Source organism: Pogona vitticeps, chromosome 1 (assembly GCF_051106095.1).
Source record: "Pogona vitticeps strain Pit_001003342236 chromosome 1, PviZW2.1, whole genome shotgun sequence".
NCBI classification, from domain to species: domain Eukaryota; kingdom Metazoa; phylum Chordata; class Lepidosauria; order Squamata; family Agamidae; genus Pogona; species Pogona vitticeps.
Window position 1 is genome coordinate 123,053,947 of NC_135783.1, and position 22,333 is coordinate 123,076,279.

A 22,333-nucleotide genomic window follows, 5' to 3' on the forward strand; every position below is an offset into this window, starting at 1 on the left:
GAAGAGCACCAAGAACAATAACTTTATAATCTTTGTGTTAACAGTTTGATGTCCAAAAGCTGAGGATCTATTGTGATCCTGAACAAAACAACCGAGAAACAGCTTGTGAAATACCTGGCTTTGTGAGTATGAAGGCGTAGATTTATAAGGGTTTTGGAGAGGATACCATGACATCTTTTTCCTTTTTCTTATGTCTTTTCCTTTTTTCTTTTCTTTAAACATTTTTGCCATGATTGAGTTAGTGTAAACAGTGCCTCTTGGAATTAAAAGGAATCTAGGCTTGTTTCCATCAGTGTGCTTGCTAAATGTATGGGCATAGATTTTTCTCTAGAGTCTATTGCTTATAAGAGAAATAGAGGTCTTGTAAAACGGAGCAAGCTTGTTTTCTCCATTTCTGGAGGGTAGGACTTGAGGTAATGGATCCAGATTACAAGAAAGGTGATTTCAGCTAAGCATTAGGATGAACATCTTGACAGAGTTGCTTGGCAGTGGAACAGACTGCCTCAGGACATGGTGAATTCTCCTTCCTTGGAGGTTTTAAAGCAGAGGTTGGGTAGCCACTTGTCAAGGTTGCTTTAGTGGCGAATTTCCTGCTATGCAATGACCCTTCAGTTCCCCTACAGTTCTATAATTCTTCAGAAGCTTCTTTGCATAGATTTATGGATCAAGTGAAAAACAAGTTATAGTTTAACAGCATTGACTAGTTCAGGAAGAATCTCCATGAATGTATATACATATACATATATTTATGTGTCATTTATGCTACAGACTCTAAAAAGTTTGTTCTTGTCTTTTCAGAATGGAGAGGTAGGCAAAAACATGCCTGTTCATACTGACTTTAAGGTAGTATTTATTACTTTTCCTTGCAAATTAACTGTTATTCATCAGGTGAGAACATGGGCGAAGGGGTTGTGGGTTTTATTTTCGTTTTGTTTTGGTTTTTTTGCAAATCCCTTTTGCAGTTAAAACCTTTTATTATTTTTATTTTGGAACAGCCTCTGTGCTTGAACTTAATTATGCTCCATCATGGAGAATTAAATTATTTGTATATTACTAGTGATACTCAGTTTTTACACTGGGGTATAAATTATATCAGTTGGAAGGAAAATCCAGGACAGTTCACTGGAAGTTTCCCTCCTGGAAGTCCTACTGAGACAGACAATTCCAGAGAAAACCTTTGGCAGATCATTCCTTGTGTTTCAAACGTTTGGGGATTTGTTGTCTTTATTTGTGCAAGTAATAGCTGGAAAAATGTCATAGAAACATCTTTTTCTTAAGGATTTTTATTTTTGCCTTGGGTTGAATGTGGATGCAGACAACTTAATGGCTTGGAATAAATCGATATTGCTGAAGGCTTTTTTTTTCCCTGTGGAAAATTCCTATGCCTTTCAAGTCAAGATTGTGCCATTAAACCTAGAGACCCTTGTGTTTAGAGTACATTAGAATCGCCCAGCTTCAGAGGAGCTCATCTTGTATCATTTTGCATGATGCAAAATGCTCATATTATCTGCTCAGATAATATTCTCTCCCATTTAGGAAACTGATGTCAGGAAACAATAGGTCAGCCTATTGTTACTCTAGCTAGAGGAACTACTCCCGTGGTGGACAATTTGTGGTCATCTAGATCTCACTGGACTGCAACTTCCATCAGCCCTAGCCAACTGTTGTTGAGAGATGATGAGAACTGCAGTCCAGTAATATCTGAAGGGCCGTGCTTTGTCCTCCTTTGCTCTGCTTGGAGTGGCAGCATCTCTTCAGGCCTCCGGCAGGCATCTTTCTCATGATCTGCTACCTGATCATTTTACTATGACTTGGAGATGCTAGGAATTTAACGTAAGATCTTCTTCATGCAAAGCATGTTCTCTTACCATTTATCTGTGCTCCTTCTATATGATGTAATTGCCTCTGCCAAGCCAAGATGACTAGAATAAGGGCAGGGAATGCATCAGGATGATCCTCCCTGAGGACACAATTTGGAATGATGTAAGGCTGCAGTAGGAAAGAGGTAGAGGTGTTGTTGTTAGTCCTTCCTCTGGGTAAGTATTTGGGCTCCCTGGATGCAGTGTTAAGAATTTTTATTCTTCTCTGGCTCATACAGTAGTCTGTACAAATTTCTAGCTTAAGATTTGCATATTTATATAGAAACTGAAGCTATATTTTGATTTTGTTAATATCCTTGTATTGGGCCTATAAAATGATTCTAAGGTCAGAGTCTAGGTGATTTTAGGAGCAGAGAAGCTTATTCAGTAGACTGTTAGTCTGTATAACATTGGTTTTGTGTGTATGTTTGAAAAATTATATGTATATTTTTGGTAGTGCATGAATGGACCAAGTGATGTGGGATCTACACCACCTCCTTGTATCTGTCCTCCAGGAAAGCCAGGCCCACTAGGCCCCAAAGTGAGTAGAGTTCTTATATGATGTGTTAGGTTGACACTTACGACTATATTACACTTGACTATATTAAACACTTTTTGTTGAGTTAAACTCCATGACTGTGTGACACAGAAACATTTATTTTCAGTCCATTCAACCTTTCATGTACTAACACTGAAGGTTTGAGCCGAGACTATGTGGGATGCAAAAAAAGAGGCTGAAATGGACATTCTGGTGTTTAGGAGGGACGTGCTCAGCAAAAACTCATTCTTCATGTGTTTTGGCTTCCTCTGGGGAGTGCCTCTTCAGTTTTCTTATCGTTTGTGCAATGGTCCTTTCATTAAATACAAAAGGACCAACTCTTTGGTGTTATTTCCTGTTCTCCTCCCCCCCATTTGTTTTTTCTCTGGGACTCATCCAAAAGCTCTCTATAATCCATAAAAACTACTCCAGAAAAAGCAGAGTCAACACAACAGATGCACTTCAAAAGCAGGCAACAATACCTGAGGAAGAAAAATAGTAATAATAAAAAAAGTTACAGCTTCAATAGAAGAAATACACAGTGAGTTAGCCAAACAATATGTTAAAATAATTAATCTAACAGGGAAGCGTCCCCACAGGGGAAAGCTTGCAAATTAAAACACACACAGAGAGACAGACTCCCTCCCAAAAACCAAGAAACTCAGTCAAGAAAATCTAAGGCTGAAGTGCAATCAAACCCTACCTCTGCCAAACCAAGATGACTAGAATAAGAGCAGATTTCTCTTCCCTTTTTCACAGGTGTCTTCTCTTCTAGGTCTAACAGCCAGCCAGGCATAGGCATCGCTGTACAAGATTGGGGGGCACCAAGAGTTAGCTAGCAAATAAAGTCCCACAAGAAAAACTAAACCACTACCCTCACTGGGGTCTAACCAATGGAGGCCCTTTTATAGGTTCAGAATCCCTTCTGTGCTGCTCCTAGATGCTCTGATTGGCTGTTGATAGCACTTCTTGCAATGCTATTGGATGTTTTATTTTTCCTGAGCAATTTCCTGAGTGATTGAACAAAGTTAAAAGAAGGGGCAAAACACAAAAGAAAAAAAAACATCTCCACATACCCCTCTTTCATTCACATTACTCATTCATGTTTAAGAGAAAGAACATGAAGAAAGAACCTTTTTTGGGTATACAATAGAGCTAAAACATAATGCATTCATAAAATTAAGACTAAGCAACTTTGCCATATAATTATGACAATGCCGAAGTGGGCAACGTGTGTTCCTCCAAAAATTGTGGGACTGCATCTTCCAAGAACCCTTACCACTGCTAATGTGGACAAGAGCTGATGGGAACTGCATTCCAGTAATAATTTGGAGGGGCACCGGTTGTCCACCCATCCTTAGCTTAAGACATGCCAACTAACTGTCTTCTTCATCTTTGATTTGGCACCACGTGGTCCTGTTGCGAAGTTGGGTCATGTTCCTCTGCTCCAGAAGACAGAGCCTATCTTGGCCAACCCACTGAACCCGTACTCAGCCAAGAGTACACTAATGCCATCTGCTCCAAATTTACCCACATAAGTCATAAAAATTTTCCAACATCTTCAACATCTAGCATTTCTGGGGGAAATAATATTAACAGTCAGTGAAAACATATCCCAGGGGGAAAGTAAGGATTTAACTGTAAGGACCAACTATGACATACAATGTTTCTGGCCTTGTCTCCTGGGTTTTAGACTTTGCAAGTGTAATTTCCTGGTTCTAGCCATTTAACTGCTGGAGTCTCAAGATTGCTCCCACCCCACCCCACCCCTAGAATTTTCCATTGGCTTGTGAGCCCTGAAGATTATTAGTACAAGGGTCCGCTTGAAAGACGGAGTTAGAACAGGAATGCTACAGAATATTTGTTGCTGGCCCCTACATTTTCTGTTATGTTGTAATATCTATACCTTCTCCTTAGGGAGATCCTGGACAACCTGGAAATCATGGCTATCCTGGGGAACCTGGTCAAGATGGTAAGCCTGTGAGTACTAAAAACTTAGTCATCTCTAGTAATCTTAGCGCAAAACTGGCATTAATCTTGTGTCAGATGCTATAAAAATCAAGAATCCAGAATAAGCATGAGGGTTGTGAATCAGTGAATTCATGAACAAATGTATTGCCCACATGTGCCACAGGAAGGATACATAAATGCTTCCCTTTTCCATACATGTATATACAGTATGTGTAATTTACTGAACTCTTGTACTATGGTTTCCAGTCTCATTAGGTCTATATTTCACAGATTTTATGTTTGTTTGTTTGTTTGTTTGTTTGTTTGTTTGTTTGTTTGTTTTTATTTATTTATTTATTTATTTATTTATTTATTTATTTATTTATTTATTTATTTATTTATTTATTTATTTATTTATTTATTTTATTCCATTTATACCCCGCCTATCTGGTCATTGTGACCACTCTAGGTGGCTGGTACAGAAATTATACAGGGTATAAACATGAAAAGCAAGGATATCTTGCAGGTTTTCTTCTCCTTATCGAAATTATCAAAAAGACATCTGCATTATTTTGTAATGCATTATGTTGTAAAACTTTATATATTGTGTTTTGTGCTATCACCATTATGTTATGCACAAAAAGTAAAGTCTGAAAATGCAAAAATTGCAAAAAACTTTTGAGAACTTTTAAAAAATGTTTGTTCTGACCTACAAGAACAAAATATGTGAAGATTTACTTCCTTAATGAAAACCATGTATAGGTATAACGAATGTTTCTAGAACTAAAAGGATAACAGCTATGTAGATGTTTGGGGGCGTAGCCATGTTAGTCTATTGCAGCAAAATCAGCAAAGAGTCTTGTGATCTTTTAAAGCTAAAGTTTTATTTGGTATATACCTCTGCGGGCAGTAGCTGCTTCTTCCAAAATCCCAGGCTGTAGGTCCCAAATAAAGCTTGTTAATTTTGATGTGTCACAAAGAACAACCTTCAGAACACGGCTAAAGAACCTGAAAAACCCACAACAACCATGCCATAAAGATTCTTTGCATTTGTAAAAGGCACATTTTGTCTCCCTACATCTGATCTTCTACCTGTTTCAAAGCTTTTGTAGTCCACTTGGGACCTGATGGAACAGAGATAAGATCCTTCCACATAATCAAGGGGCAGTGAGCCATGCTACTCGTCCCACTTGTGAAATCATTCATCTTCCCTGGTCCTGGTGTCCATAACTGGATGTCGCAAGTGGTGTGAGGAACGTTTACACATATAGAAGGGCATACATACACGGGAGTCTACATACTTAAGGCTTCCTCTGGGTGAAGAGCATTGTGTATCCTTCCCTGGTGGCTTTACTGGTTACAGCTGTTGGCAAGGAAGGTCCCAACAACATCGAGGAAGCTACATGTTTCCCAGTTTTCTTCTGAAATGGGATCCCACCAGTGTTCAGTTAGAATCACTGAAATCTTCTGCCCCTTGCAGGCTGCTTGGACAGTCATTCTTGCTCTCCCGAGCTCTGCAAAACAGGGCATAGGATGTTGTTCTGGCAGTGATCTTGTCAACCCCCAAGTAGTTGTCTCATTGCAGTGTTTGGACAGGACAGAACTGCCATTCGCAGCTACAGGAGAATCCCTCAAGAGCTGCCAGAAATTCATCTGTTTTCAGGAATGTAGCCTTGTCATATGTCTTCTCTCTCCTGCAGAGGTTTGGAGCCCTTCAGGCACAAATCATTCTGAGTATTAAAAAGAAAGTAGTTAAGCGTGAGCTACCTAGTCTGAGGGCTTGCTCCTTCGGATAAAACAGCATGTAACTTGATCATCCCAGAGGAATATAAGAGGGGACATCTGGTTCCTTTTTCTCCTGGCAAAGAAGATGTATGGAATGCCGCTCACTGTTAAGCGCAAACATGAGAGAGAGAGAAGGCTTTAAACGTTCAGATATGCTAAGTTAATTTGCTAGATAATTAAAGTTAAGAGCAAATTAAAATGCTGAAGTAGAACACTGGAATCTTTTGAAAAGATCAAATCTTCCCCCAAACCATTCCTCTCCTTTTAAGTTGGATAATAATGTATTTAGAGAATGTGGTTTTAATTGTACAGAGGATTTAAAATGTTTCCAGAAATCTAAAAATAAAAAGGAGTAATTCCTTCATGATTTATAGTATTGTTCATGCCAGTCTCAAATACTCCATTTCTGGGCACGGTATTGGTTATCTTGACCCATTTCAGTCTGGCTTTGGGCCTGGCTATGTAGACCACTTTGGTCACCTTGGAGGATGACCTATGCCCTGCTGGACTTCTCAGAGGCTTTTGATGCCACCAGCCACGGTGTCCTTCTGGACCGTTTCTCTGGGATGGGACTTTGAGGCACTGTTTTACAAGAATTCAGAAGGTGGTGCTGGGAGACTCCTGTTCAACACCCTGGCCATTGGCCAAGGCTCAGTTTTGTCCCCATGCTTTATAACATCTCCATGAAATTGCTGTGCTAGGTTGTCTGGAATTTTGGGATTTGATGTCACTAGTATGCAGACGACACCCAAGTTTATATCTTGTTTCCATCTAATTCCAAGGAAGCTATCCCAGTTCTAAACCAGTGTGTGATGTCAGTAATGAGCTCCATTGAGGGCAAATAAACTGAGACTTAATACAGTGAAGACGGAGGTACTCCTGGTCAACTGGAAGACAGATGAGGGAATAGGGAAGCAACCTGTGCTGGATGGGATTATACTCTCCTTGAAGACTCAGGTCTGCAGCTTGGATGTACTCCTGGATTCCTCCCGGAGCCTGGATGCCCAGGTTTCAGCACTGACCAGGAGTACGTTTGCACAGTTAAAACTAGTGCGCAGGCTGCGCCTATTCCTTGAGATGTCTGATTTGGCTGCAGTGATGCATGCCTTAGTTGCACTCTGTTGGGATTACTATACCATCCTCTATGTGGGGCTGCTTTTGAAGATAGTTCAAGAAACTTCAGCTGGTTCAAAATGCAGTAGCCGGACTCTGACTGAGGAGTTATAGGGAGCATTTCTGGGCCCAATTCAAAGTGCTGGTTATTACGCATAAAGTCTTATACAGCTTGGCTCCAGGCTACCTGAAGAACCATATCTTTCCATATGGGCCCTTTTGGTGCTTAAGATATTCAGAGGAGCCCCTCCTATGGGTCCCATTGCCATTGTGGGCACACTTGATGGGGACATGAAAGAGGGCCTTCCCTCTTTCATGAAAGAATGCTTTCCCTCAGGATATGAGGTTGATTCCCTCCCTTTTATCTTTTCACCAACAGCTGAAGACGCACCTTTTCTGGCAAGCTTTTGATAACTGAGTCATGCATGCTGGTTTTAACTTAGTGAGTTTGTTTTAGAAGTTTTAAATGTTTTTAATCATTTCATGCTTTTTAATTATTATTACTATGATGGTTGAATTCCTTTTTAATGTATAGTTTATTGTGTTTTTAATTCTAGTAGTTATAATATTGGGAGCTCCTTTGAGTCCCCTCATAGAGAGAAAGGTGACCTACAAATTGTGGGTGATCAAGGAACAAAGGAAGGCTAATTGCCTTAGAGAGAGAACAAAGGAGTTGACAGTGAACGAGCCAGCGGAGCCAACTGGCAACGCCCTGAGGGCTCTTTTATTGACTTGGCATGATTTACATAGTATGTTGTGAGAAAAACAGATAGGATACTAGTTACCTAATTGGAACTAGGATTGGCTAAAATAACCCTTTGATCTTATGCTCTACCTCTAAGCGAAAGGGCAGAAGAAGGGGTTACCCCACCTGCTATCAGCTGCCGCTTCCTTCCAGGAGTGTTTGCATGTCACTGGAACAGAATGCAGCTACAGTGATGCCTTGCAAGATGAAAATAATTTGTTCCGTGAGTCGTTTCGTATTGCGAAAATTTCATCTTGCGAAGTGCAGGTTCCCATAGGAATACATTGATATTTAATTAAAAGGAAAAAATGCAAAAAAAATCATCTTGCGAAGCGTGGTCGTAGAAAAATTTGTCTTGCGAGTCACCAAAAAAATATCGCAAAATACTTTTGTCCTGCGAGTTTTTCGTTGCGTGAGGCATTCGTCTTGAAAGGCATCACTGTACAATCTTTAAGCAGAAGTTTCCCACACAAATGATACTAAATATATATATATATATATAAATAAAAATGCATTAATCTTGTCCCAAATATATTCTGCCTGTGATTTTGATGCATTTCAGATTCTGTTTCTAGTGAAAAAAAAAGGTTTTGGAGATGGTACTATTATATTTTTGTATGTGTGCATACACTGTGTTTGGACAGTCTTTGGCGGGGAGGGGGGAATCATGTTGGAAGCGTTTTTAAATTTTAGGAATATTGCCAGTTACTTAAAGAACTTCATGTCACACTTTATAAAATGTCCAATTTTCTTATTTTGGTTGCTTAGCTACATTTTGGCCATGTTCATAGGCAAAACAGATGGTTGAAATTATTGTGGTGGTTCCCTTTGGATGCTGACACAGTATTCATATGAAGTTAATACCAAAAATACACATTTCCACATACTAAAGATTGCACTGAGGGAAAATCCAAGAATTGGAATAGCAAATCTGGAGGGTAAAAAACTAATATAAAATGGAACCAGTGATTATTTTTTAAAAAATCTTTGAAGTCTTTATTGGGGCTTACTTGAACAATTTGGCTAAATTTAAACCTGCAGTTTCATCAAAATGCTGAGATATTCTGCAGTAGGAAAAAAGAATCAATTTCACATGTTTCAGAAAGGGTTCACACTAATTCATTTTGAACAGTAATTCCTAGAGAGGATGAACACAGGTAATGTTAAGGGGGGAAACCAGCAAAGAATTGTAGCTTCGTTTAGAAGAACATCTCATAAGTCACGTGCACATATGAACAAAGTCACGTTGGGTACCCATGTCCTTGAGTTCAGCATGGCCCTCCGGCTACAAGTTCCTGGTGTCTGCATATAAGCATGGAAACAGGACCTGTGCATCAGTGCAGCTGTATATAGCCAGGGCTTTCTGTGCTGATTTGGGGCAGCTGATCATTAGGGACTGAAGGATACTTGCTAAATTCTTTCTTCTCATCAGTTAGGGTTGTCTTGATATGGCAGGGTGCCTTGTTGGGGAATTTTAAAGCTCCCTTATATCTCCTTCAACCAAAGAGCTCTTTCTTTCTTATCCAAAGTCTCCATAATTTGCACATTTGTCTAGTGTTGTTCCCAGCAAAGCAAACAGACTATGCAGCAGGAACAGAAGACTGGCTGTTTGGTAAGAAAGATAGAAGAAACCTATCTTGTACTTCGAATTCTCAAAGTAGTGAAAATCCTTGTTTTAGGTCATTTGTGCAACTCTTATAATTGTGTGAATGGCAGGATTTTGTGCATGTCTGCTCATGGTCCTTGACTGCAAGAACAGGCAAGGACCATGAGGTTGGGTGTGCAAGGAGAAGACAGGTGAGGATGTATAACCTTCTTGATCACCTGGAAAGCCTTGCATTTGTACAGCTGTCTGTGTTTAGCAGACATTAGAGGAAGGTGACCAGAAAGGCACACTGATGGTGGTGGTGCGGCTACTCAGTGTTTTCCTGCTCATACTGAATGAGTGGCTCACAAAAGGGATTGTATAAAGTCAGTAGCTGAAATCCAGGAGTAAATTGCAACTAGAGTACTCCCCAATGAATCAACAGAACTTATACATGTATTGAGTCACCAAATGTCCACTGATTCAATGAGCCCACTCTAGTTGCAACTTACTATTGGATTATAGCCAATATATTGGCCAAAATCCTGTGCTTACTGTAGTAAATTGTCCTAGAGTAGGCCCATTGAATTGAATGGGGATATTGCAAGTCTACTCCATAGATTAGCCTGCTCTAACTGTGACTTACTTTATCACAGTAAGTGGCAGTCAGAGTAGACCAATTTCAATAAATGAAGTTATGGAGGAGTTGACTAGATAAATCTCCATAGGCCTACTCTAATGCATTTTACTATGCTCAGCAGCAGGATTTTGGCCATTATCTTACTTGTCTTGGCTGCCTTTTATTAATAATGAGAGAGAGAGAGAGAGAGAGAGAGAGACTTTTTTGGTGTTATTGTGCTGCTCTGTATATAAAGAGTAATTTCTAGAAAACTTGCCAGATGTCAGTTTTGATCTCTTTTCAGTGCCAAACAAATACTTTAAAAAAATTATATAGGCTTTACAGCATGCTTTATACCTGCTTTTAGTGTTCTGTTTTTCAGCTACCAGAGTTTATTATTTTCTACTTTATTATATTAATGTGCATTATTAACTTTGCTCCCCTTAATGAGTTTTTTAAAAAAACTGGTTTCTAAAATTGGTTTTAATATGCTTTAACAACTATTCTTAGTGCATTATGTATTGCACTGGAGGTCCTGGTGGACAGAAATATGACTCATAAATCAGTTGTGCTGTGCCGCTATTGAGGTTTTAACTTTTTAGCACGGCATTTGCCACTGAATTTTTATTGTACAGTATTTCAATTTAATTTGCAAGCTACACACTTAGTGCAAAGTCTGAAATGTGCACATGCTGCCCTACACACAGCGTGGCCTCTTCACGTGTTCAGAAATCTTCTATTGTATCATGTACCTGTGTGGCCCTTTCAGGCATTTCACTCCAGGACTGGAGCACATGGTCAGCAGGGGTGGTCCCCCTCCTCTGTGTGTTTACTGAAAGTGTGAACATTAATATTAAATTCATACTACTGTCAGGTTGTTCATTTTAAAGAGCTTTTGTTTGTTATCTGGGGAAAAGTGGACATGTGGGGTTGATGCAGTTGACACTCTTAACTGCAAAGTCTTACGTTTGTTGATCTGCAGTAGGTCCAGCACATTGTCAGTCTCACTCTTGCAAAATCAGTGGTCTACAGTTGTGGGACTTTGTCTAAAAGGGGTGCTTTAGAAAAAACTGTGAATTGAGCAAAGCCGCCTTATGCCAAGCCTGTTGTTCCTTTTAGCTCTGTGTTATCCACACTACCTGAAAATGGCTCTCCAGGGTCTCAAACAAGCATTTTTTCTCACTCCTAGTTGGAGATGCCAGATAGCTAATCTGTGATGTTTTGTCTACAGTGCACATGCTTTACTCGTGAAGTATCACCATCCAACCCCATTCTCCAGGATCCAAAAGGGATTTGTTGTGTTGGAAAGCTGGCGCACTATTAAATACAGAACAGAAACTGAATGCTTTATTACTTTTCAGATTTCAAATTATGAATTGTTTCTTTCCAGAGTGCTTTAGTGTTGCATGCGTGTTGCAAAATTGTCTTGTAAATTTGAAGTGACCATGTCACACATAAAGAACATTCAGTAGCAGGACATTATTGGCTGTGTTTTTATTTTGTAGGTTCAGTGCAAACAGACTCCTGTCGCCTAACGATCTAGTGTCCGCTGTGTGCTTGCACCTTTCCCATTCCTCTTTGTAATTCTCCTTTCCTTTCCCTTCCCAGCTTTGGCTGCAAGTAGAATTCAATGGCCAAAATTCTATTGTGTAAGATAAGCAAGGTCATAAGTTTGTGTCTGTTCCTTGCTGACTAAGATCCCCCCCCCCCGGTGATTCTTGGGGGGCATATGTACACACCCAAAGTGGTAAATGCATGCATGCCCCTGAGGTTCTTTATTTACTTTTGAGGAATACCTCTGACTTGACTTAGGTTATGCAACAGAATTTTGGGTAGCATTATGTTTGCTGTAGTGCTTACCATAATTCATGCCAAGTATGGTTCCTCATCTGAATCAAAGTGACTAAAGCATGTCTGCAAACTGTTGGTATGAGGATATGCTTCCTATGTAATGGAGAATGCCTGCTGCAACATTAACTGCACTGGTGCAAATGTAATACGCCATTATGTATACAGTAGGTAAAGTCTATCATTCCCTACATTACCACATATTGTTCTTGCTGCTGTAGCTTCCTTTAATCATTGTTGATGTTTACAGAACCAAGCTTCAGAAGAACTAAATATTAAACAGCAATCTTAAATCATGACTAGGTGTGAAATGCAAACAAACACCCCTATCCCTTTATCTTAGAGCTCTGCACGTAGTCTCTGTGTTCTGTATTCTTATGTCTGAACAAGTGGGTTTGTTTCATGAAAGCTTACATAAAAATACAGTGGTGCCCCGCTTAACAATTACCCCACTCCACGACGAAATCGCTTCACGACGATGTTTTTGCGATCACTTTTGCGATCGCAAAACGATATTTAAATAGGAAAATGATGATGATTGGGTTCCTGCTTCAGAAAACAGCAGATCATTGGGTTTCAAAATGTCTCCCCGCTGTGCAAAATGGCTCCCCACTGTGTTAAGGACGGATTCCTCGCATTACAGGCACCAGAAAATGGCTGCCCTATGGAGGATCTTCACTGGACGGTGAGGTATTTCGCCCATTAGAACGCATTAACCAATTTTTAATGCATTCTAATGGGTTTTTTACTTTCACTTGACAACGATTTCATTGTACAGCAATTTTGCTGGAACGGATTATCGTCATCAAGCAAGGCACCACTGTATAGCCGCTAGTCTTTAAGGTGCTACAATATCTGTTTGTTTGGTTTTTTTGCTTTAGTTTTGTTTTGTGTTCCTTGTTGATATGATGGAAAATTGTGGTTACAGACATAGTAGTTATCAAATGGAGAGGGCAACGTCAATCCCAAAGTTCATTAAAATTCTCTTAACCACATTTATAGCTGCAAGGAGGGAGGTAGTTAAGCAAAGCAAAGCGTGCTGCTTATATACCGCCCCATAGTGCTTCAAGCACTCTCTGGGCGGTTTACAAGTTAATTATGCAGGCTACACATTACCCCCCCCCAGTGAGCTGGGTACTCATTTTACTGACCTTGGAAGGATAGAAGGCTGAGTCAACCTTGAGCCGGCTACCTGGGATTGAATCCCGGGTCGTGAGCACAGTTTTGGCTGCAGTACAGCAGTTTAACTGTTGCACCACGAGGCTCCTCATCTTGGTCTTCATTCAAGAATGACAAAAAAAGAAAGAAGTTTTGCTGCCTCTATAATGTAGATTTCCCACCTTATCTCTCTTACGAAAAGATTTCTCTGGCCACCATACCAGTTAGTTTCCTTGCCAGGAAGGACATTTCTTTTCCACTGCAATTAAGATTAAGATTCTTTCAGTAGGTTTGGATTTCTACAATCACTTTTTTCAGTGCCGTGTCTTGTAAGTCCCAGATATCAGAATTTTTATGCTCCTGGTCCAGCCAAGTCTTGGTTTTAAGTCTGCGAGCTTTGCTTTCAATCAGCACAAACACTTTTTATGGTTAACCACAAATGAACATTCTGTTTGTTACATTTGTTCTGCCTTTTCTCCGAGTTGCATTTGGTCTCCCCATTTTTATCCAGATACCAGCCCGGTGAAGTAAGTCTCTGAGAGAAATAGCAGCTGGCTCAAAGTCAGTCACCTAATTGTGGCACTCCTTCACTGAAGATGGGAGACTGGTATCATGAAAGAAGCCAGAAGTGAACAACTTTCTTCACACATTGGTGAACCTCCTTTTGTGTAATTTTGCAAGCGGTGTAACATTGGGAGGCGAAGCCCCTCAGGTTAAGAAATCGCCTTAGACATTATCAGTTACATGTTGAGTTACGTGACTCGGCATACAACAGGTAATGTCTATGGTGATTTCTAAACCTAAGGCAATTTCCCTCGAGAAAAGCAAGAGGATTTTTACTACTGTCTGTGTTTAATGTGGTAAACAACACTCATTTATGATTTTAGTAATGCAATACTTCAGCCAGAGCTAATGAAATTTAATCTTCATAGGGATCTTTTAAACTGCTTAGCCGATGGACTGGGTATAAATGTAAACTGTAGTAGGTTGTAGAACAGAGACAGAAGTTTATTTTCCAAAGATTGAATAAGAAGTTAAGCTTGGTGGTTCTCCTTTTAAAAGACAGAGCACTTAGTTCATAGCAAGTTACAGATTCATTGGCTGCCATCCCATTAAGCTGCTATGCAAAAGGCATAACTGGAGACAAATTGTCTCAAATTAAGAAATATTCATAGATGTTATCTGTTCCATCTGAGTCATGCAAATCAGTGTGCAACAGCTACTGTCTATGAAGATTCTTTAACTTTAGACAATTTACCTCCAAGTTTACATCTTTTGCATAGCAGTACAACAGGATTCTAGCTATTGTATCAACATGACCTCCACACAGGATTTCAACCAATGAAATAACCAGAAGCTAGTCTTTTCCTGGAAAGGCTATGTGCTATTCTTAACACTTTCAATACCACTTCTAGCCTCTCTTTGCTGGGTTTCAGAGAGCCTTTTGGTATCCTGGAATGCTTCTGCAGTCTACATCTTTGCTGTAGCTTTTGCTTCTAGTTTTCAACTAATCTTCCTAGCAATAATATAAATTACAGTTTAATGAACTGTAGAGGAAAAATAAAATTTTTTGATGTGTCTGCCCTTGGATTTTGGCATTTCAGTATATTTTCCTTGGATGAGCCATAATTTACCATACTGAAGATTCTTTTTTTTTAATAAAAGTGTTTTAGAAAAGTAGGATGCTTAGGTTGAGAACTACAGAAAATTAAAATATACTAGTCATAATCTATCTGAAGTGCATACTATCTTAGGCACTGATCCAGTGTACAGTGGGGTCTTGACTTGAGAACTTAATCCGTATTGGAAGGCGGTTCTCAAGTCAAAAAGTCTGTAAGTCAAGTCTCCATTGACCTACAGTGCATTGAAAACCGATTAATCCCGTAACAGGCCGTTTTTGTTCCATTTTGGTTTTTTTCTGGTCTGTAAGTCAAATCTCAGTCTGCAAGTCAAACCTAAATTTTGCGGCCAGAGAAGTCTGTAACTCAAAAAGTCTGTAAGTCAAGCCGTCTGTAAGTCAAGGGTCCACTGTAGACCTTACGAAGGAGTATGCTCCATTGAGCTCATCTGTGCAAATATGCATAGGATAGTGCTGGACATGCCACTAAAAAAAATAAACTAGCTAAATGTGACTTCTGTTTTGGGACCGAAATCAGCTGTAGAAGGTTGGGATCATGATACTGAATTTCATTTTAGGTTCAAAGAAATAGGCTTTACATAAACTTGCGTTTAAACTCACCTGAGTGAGGGAAATGAATTTTGACTTCTTACTAACATGTCTGTTCAGCATTTCATATGCAACTTTCTATGCTTCACTTACTCTCGCTCTTTTTTGGCAATATAATAAATCCATTGATCTTTTTGAAATGGAAATTAAGTTTGGCACATATGTTTGAGATCTGTTTCTTGAATCATTGGCCCATAACAACAAAATCAGCTTTGAAGCAGGACAAATGATAAGTAAAACACAGCATAGTGTGATGTTATATTCCACACCAGGAAGGAGCCTGAATAGCTACTGCTAGGGATGGGGATGTGAGTCGCAGGACTTGCTGTGAAGTCAGACTTAAGTCCCATCAGTCACTTGGGTGTTTTTTCAATGACTCAGACTTGACAGATGACTGAGAATCCATTCACCCTTTTTTTCTTTGGGGGGGGGGACTTGTTTTTAATAAGGACATGGGCTTGGGACTCGGGACTTGGTACCTCAGACTCAGACTCGGGCCTTGGAGATAAAGACTTGCAAACAGTCCTGCATAAGAGCAAAATAGATTGTTTGGAGGTACAATAGATTGTTTGTTGCTTTCCTGAGAATTTCTAGCATTGTGAATAAAAATACATCACATTGCAATTCTGCCTTTCTAAGGGAGCAGATTTTTTTAAAGGAAAAAAAAAACACTAAGAAAACAGGGCAGGTTCACAGGTTGAAGATGACACCATTTGGACACCATGCACAATGCCTTGAGTTAGACAATGCTCTTACGTGATCAGCTAGAGCAGTGGTCTCCAACCTTGGGCCTCCAGATGTTCTTGGACTTCAATGCCCAGAAATCCTGGCCAGCAGAGGTGGTGGTGAAGGCTTCTGGGAGTTGTAGTCGAAGGTTGGAGACCACTGAACTAGAGCATTGTTTGGAAGCACTCCAGGAATGAAACTTCTGAGACAATGTGCTTGTCTTCCAAGTATTGCTAGTAAGAGAAAAGCCACACTCTGAAAACTGACAAACTACGATTGCCCAAATAAGTCTGCATGTGTTCATAACATATGGGGGGGGGGCAGGAGCGAAGATACAGGAATTTTTTGAGTACTAATTAAATAGCCATACATTAGATATCCACATCTCCTTTCAAAAAACATTGTCGCTGGTATTTGATTCCAATTTATTGATATGTCATCTTCTGCAACACAAATGCTTTGATGGCTTGCTTGCTTGCTTGCTTGCTTGCTTATTTATTTATTTATTTATTTATTTATTTATTTATTTATTTATTTATTTATTTATTTATTTATTTATTTATTTATTTATTTTTTAATTTTTATTTTTTTATTTTTTATTTTTTATTTGATTTATACCCTGCCTATCTGCACTACCAGACCACTCTTACCTCTAATATCAGAATAATAAAGTCATATGCTGTACTAGGAACTAAAACCAAGTAGATTTCTACAGGTCAGTTGCAGGTGGGTGACTCAATGGGGGAAGGTCCATCTGGAGTGGACCTGGCAGTGTTTTTTGTTTGCCTGTCATTCACTATCTGCTGGAATGTACACTGGGTTTGGTGGCTCTTCAGAGAAAATAAGAGCCATGCTGGATCAAACCAAAGGTCTAGCCAGTCAAGTTGTTTAGTTCCCACAGGAACTAAACAAGGCCATTAACCAATGTGAGCCTTTGCATCCCTGGTTTGTGGCCTTCATGCCACCACTGTTCCATATAGTTACGCTGCAGGCTGCACTGAAGAGAAGTTCCCAGTGAACTCAGCTGTGCTTGCTTTTTGAGTAGAGAATTTTTACTCTCTGTTCCATGGATGGCACTGCATTTTCAAAGCTGAATTCCTCTATGAGTCATTCATTGTGTGTAGGCTGCAGTCCTGAAAACTCTTAAGCACCTTGAACTCAGTGACCCTTGTGAGTCATAGCTCACAGGCTGTGGTCTCAAGCGTACTTTGAATTTGGTGGAATTGACTTCCAACATTTCCCCCTCTTTTTAGTTGAGGATTGGTCTGTAAAAGTAATTATTCCTGTGAGAGGATTGCTTTGCCACCATAGCATCTGTACCAAAGGGATAGAAATGCAGTAATGAAAAGCCCTCCGCTCTGAAAAGGTGTGATGCTGGGTGCCTCTTCCTGCTGAAGCTGTGCTCTGTGGACAGTTCTAATAAACTATACATCTCAAGCCCAATAAAACTTTAAATATGATGGAATATTCCACTGAGGTAGAGCCATTTTCCTTCCATGCATGCAGACCTAATTTCTCATGGGCATCTTTGCTGGCAAGGTGGAATGAACTAATTTCTCATGGGTGTCAGCAGTCATTTCCAGTTTGAATGTTTATGTGGAGAAGACGAAAGGTGCTTCTGACAGGTAAAGTATATGGGGTGCAGTGGTGGATCATTTGAAATAAACAGAGAATTCTGAAATAGAGTCCATTGTGTGTTCTTTCGCTTATGTACAGTGGAACCTTCCCTTTTTATCTTGGGTGCCAAGAACACACAGGGGCCAGAGTGGAAATCTGTGATCAAATTCCTGCCCAGAATGAGCAAACAAAGACAGACAAAGAAAACTACGATGTAGGGGGGATTTTCCAGATTCGATTTGCCCCTAACACTGTTCTCTGTTGAATTGGGGAAAATATATATGTGCCAGAAAACAGCTTGCAAAGATTTTTGCAATATTTTAAAATCTAATGGCTCCATTGTGCCAAAAGATTTTGGAAACTTGTCCTTAGTAAATGAGTTAGGACTGTTTTCAGCAATGTTCTTCCAGAGCAGAATGATTTTGCTTTTAGGTGGATTTCCTGCTCCCTCTGTAGACATCTGCCTTCCCTGAATCTAGGCTCAGTGGGTCGGGGACCATGACGAGTAGATTCAGGAGGCTGTAGAAACTGCTTGCATAACACCAGGTTTAGCCCTTAATCTTTAAGATACCACAAGACTATTTATTGCAGCACATACTATAGGTCTGAATCAGGAAGATGGTACAGTAGGAAAGCATTAGCCCATTCGTTTCCTAGCACTGCACTTCCCATGCACCATCACTTAAACAAAATGGATTTTCCTGGCTTTAAAAATGCAGATCTAAAGCAGGCATTTCCCGACAATAGACAACATTCTGTTGTGTAACTTCGTGCCTGGTGTAACCCAAATTGGGCACTGGATGTGTTTAATATATGCTAATTAAAAGCTTCCTATCCACCACCAACACCCATTTTAAGTTCCAAGGTTCCCTCAAGCTCCATTACACCCTGGGAAAGCCTTTGGGAGCTTCGGGAAGAGGGGGATCCTTTAAAAGTGAAAAAATGCTGATGGATCATCTCTGCTGGGATTGGGACCACCATGACTAATCCAGCAGTGAGGCTCCCAGAGGCTTCTCCAGGGCAAAAAACGAACCCAGAGGAGCCTCAGAACCTACAATGGGGTGGGTGAGTTAGGAAGAGTTTAATCAGTGTACATTATGACATATGCTGGGTGGAAAGTTAGAAACAGGATTTTGCCCAATATACATCAAGTTAGTCCTGTTTCCTTTGAACTGTATGTATCTCTTGATTATAAGTTTAACTAAAATCATTGGAAGCAAAAAATTCTTCTGTGCAGAAACAATGAGAGAAGCAGTTAAAACTTCTCTCATCTTCCACTAAAAGCCAAGGTACTAACGTTCTAAATAAACAAGAAAATGTATTTATCTGATGATAAGATACTATCAGTAGGATAGATATGTCAGTCTAAATGGGAACTGAGCTTTTGTTCTACTTAGTTGTTTGCCATAAAATGTAGGAAGCTCTTAGCTGTCTGAGAGCCTGCTTTTTATGAGTCAATATCTTCTATTTTAAAAAAGGTCCTTCTTTTATGGGACAAATATAAGGAAAATAGAATCATAGAATAATGGGGTTGAAATGGACCTATAAGACCATTGAATCCAGCCATGTGCTCAGTGCAGAAATCCAAATGAAAATATGTCTGACAGATGCTTGTCTAATTTTTTCTTGAGTGCCTCCGGTGTTGGAGCTCTCACAGTCTCCTAAGCTAATTGGTTCCATTGTCGTACTGCTCTAACAGTCAGGAAGTTTTTTTCCTGATAATCAGCTGAAGTCTGACTTGCTGTAACTTGAGCCTATTATTGTCTGTCCAGCACTCTGGAAAGATTGAGAACAGATCCTGCCCCTTGTCTGTATGACAGTCTTTGAAGTATTTGTAAAGTGCTATCATATCTGCCATCAGTCTTCTCTTCTCAAGGCTAAACATTCCCAGTTCTTTCAGTCTTTCCTCATAGGGCCTGGTTTCCAGTCTCCTGAGCATCCTTGCTGCCTTCCTCTGAATTTGTTTCAATTTGTTGGCATCCTTTTTCAAGTGTGGTGTGGAGAAATGGACACAGTACTCTAGATGAGGCCTAACCAGTGTCGAATGGGGTTGGGGACCTAGTAATCATGGGATTGTAAGACTATACAGTATATTGTTAATGCAACCAAAATAGTGTTTGCCTTTTTTTACAGCCACATTGTACTGTTGGCTCATATTCAGCTTTTGATCTACAACAATTCTAAGATCTTTCTCACATATAGTTTTGCTGAGCCAAGTATCTCCCATCTTGTTATTGTGCATTTGGTTTTTCCCCCCCTAGGTGTTGAACTTTGCCACTTATCCCTGTTAAATTTCATTCTGTTGCTTTCAGCCCAGTGCTCAAACCTATCTCGATCTTTTTGAATTTTGTTCCTGTCTTCCACCCAACTTTGTGCCATCTGCAAATCTGATAAATGTTCCTTGCACCTCTCATCCAAGTAATTAACTGGGCCCAGGACTAAGCCTTGTGTTAGCCAACTTTTTAGCTCCTCCCAGTTTGAGAAGGAGCCATTGACAAAACAGTCCCTGAGTACAATTCTATAACCAACAGTGTATCCATCTGACACTGGTGCTATCCAGGCCACACCTAGTTAGCTTGCTAATCAGAATACAATGCAGCACTTTGTCAAAGTGTTTGTTGAAGTCAAGATATATTACATTTACAACATTCCATCAACTGAATTGTTTTTTCTGTCAAGAATTTGACTTCTTTCAAGGGATGTACACCAGTAGCCCCCTTTTCGAATGGTAGTTTATAAAATAGTTATTCTTCCTTCCAGTTAAGTGGTTTGCAAATTTAAAATGGCCTGGCAGAGCTGGATTTACCAAAATAATCCAGATGCAGACTACACGTGGATTGTTGTCCTTGAAATTCTTAAAGCAATATCAAATGTCTCACCTAATAAAGTACTTTTTTTCTGGTGGTGCCAGCATTTCCCTTAGCAAAATACTGCAGGATATTGTTACTAAGTTTCTGCCCAGCAGTTCTGTACTTCTCTTATTCTTCATGACCTAAAGCTGAGCCTTCTTTACACAGTGTGCTTTGTATAAAAGCCAGATACGTTTGCAAAATTTTAAAGACGAAGTCTGAGAGCTTCCTTCTTTTTTAAAAAGCAGCTCTTTTATTTTTGAAAAGGCTGAACATAATTCTTCATTTATATGACCTGCCTTCCCAGCCTATTAGCTGTGTCTCAGGATTCACGTAAAGATACTACAGTACTCCAGTGGATACTGCCAGATAAAACTTGAAGATAATGTATTGGCTTATGTGGGACTCACCGCACTATTTTTAGGATTTGTTTATTCCATACTTGTATTACAGGGTGTTTCATCGCATCTTCTTTTCTAATGATGCAATTATCAAATCAGTGCGTCTCTGTAGGATTTTGTCCGCTAGAAGCTTCCAACTTCTCAAAGTGGCTACATAAGATTGCTGGAAGGAGTCTGCTATAATATCTTTAACCACCTGTAGTGTGTGCAGCCAAGCTGCTCAAAAAGCACACATTGCTGGAGTGGAGATACTAATCAAACACTGGAAATTCTCAGTGATTCTGCGAAACTAGGAATGATAATAAATCTGAATCGTTTGATATAGAGCAGTGATGTTCTCTGATGTATTTGATATACGTGGTGCCATTGAGTTTAATGCCCTTGAGTGGGTTTGAGTGGCCATCAGCAAATCTCATAATCAAACAATTTATGTAAACCGAGAGAGTTTCCATTTTCTGTGGATTTGGGTAGTTTTAGTTTAGCTACATTTTTCTTACGAGACTTGTAGAAGTTATTTTTAAGAGATTCAGTGAGGATCTGCTTCTGGTGCACTGTGATGTTTCTTATCCAGCTTGATCTTGAACAGCAGAGGGACTAATGGGTGAGAGACCCTCCCTTTAAACTAGAAGAGTGAACTAGAACAGTGGTTCTTAACGTGGGCGATAATGCCCCCCAGGGGGCGATTTCATTTTTCAGGGGGGCGGTAAAACGAAAAGGGGCGTGGGGGCGCTGGAGCAGAAAGGGGGTGGTAGGGGGGCGCTGGAGCAAGCCAAACCTGTGAAGATGGCTGCAGCCTTTTTACAGTGTGCATGAATATATGTTTTCCTCCAATCTTCATTTAGTTTCAGAGTTTTCATCTTGAAATTTTTAGTTCCTGCACTGCAGTTTGTATTTATGACCTTTTTATATTTCTTTTTGTGTCTTAAAATTCACTTGCAACTAAATCATTAAATGTTACTTTTTGGGGGCATTTCATTTTCTTGGAATTGAATTTTGTTTTCAGGGGGTCATTGGATTTAAGTGTCTTAAATAAATAAATAAATAAATAAATAAATAAATAAATAAATAAATAAATAAATAAATAAATAAATAAATAAATAAATAAATAAATAAATAAATAAATAAATATCAGTGCGGGGAGGGGGGGGTGATGATAACTTCCTCAATGGCTCAAGGGGGCATTTCTTTCAAAAGTTAAGAACCACTGAACTAGAAGATTACCTGTTTTCTGTCCCAGTTTTTGCTCTTATATCTTTTGCCTTTGTTTTGGGTGTAGAAAGAAATTTTAGTTTTTTTTTTTTAATTCCCATTTG

The 22,333-nt window shown here is 39.6% G+C and overlaps 1 protein-coding gene across 1 annotated transcript in view; it reads left to right on the forward strand.

Annotated features, from left to right (window-relative positions):
- The window catches only part of COL21A1 (collagen type XXI alpha 1 chain), a 128,464-nt gene that overhangs the window by 45,098 nt on the left and 61,033 nt on the right, over positions 1–22,333 (forward strand). The window contains exons 7-10 of the mRNA XM_020781776.3: positions 45–122; positions 799–807; positions 2,317–2,400; positions 4,315–4,377. Coding sequence (XP_020637435.3) covers positions 45–122; positions 799–807; positions 2,317–2,400; positions 4,315–4,377 — 234 coding nt within the window. The remainder of the gene's footprint in view (positions 1–44; positions 123–798; positions 808–2,316; positions 2,401–4,314; positions 4,378–22,333) is intronic.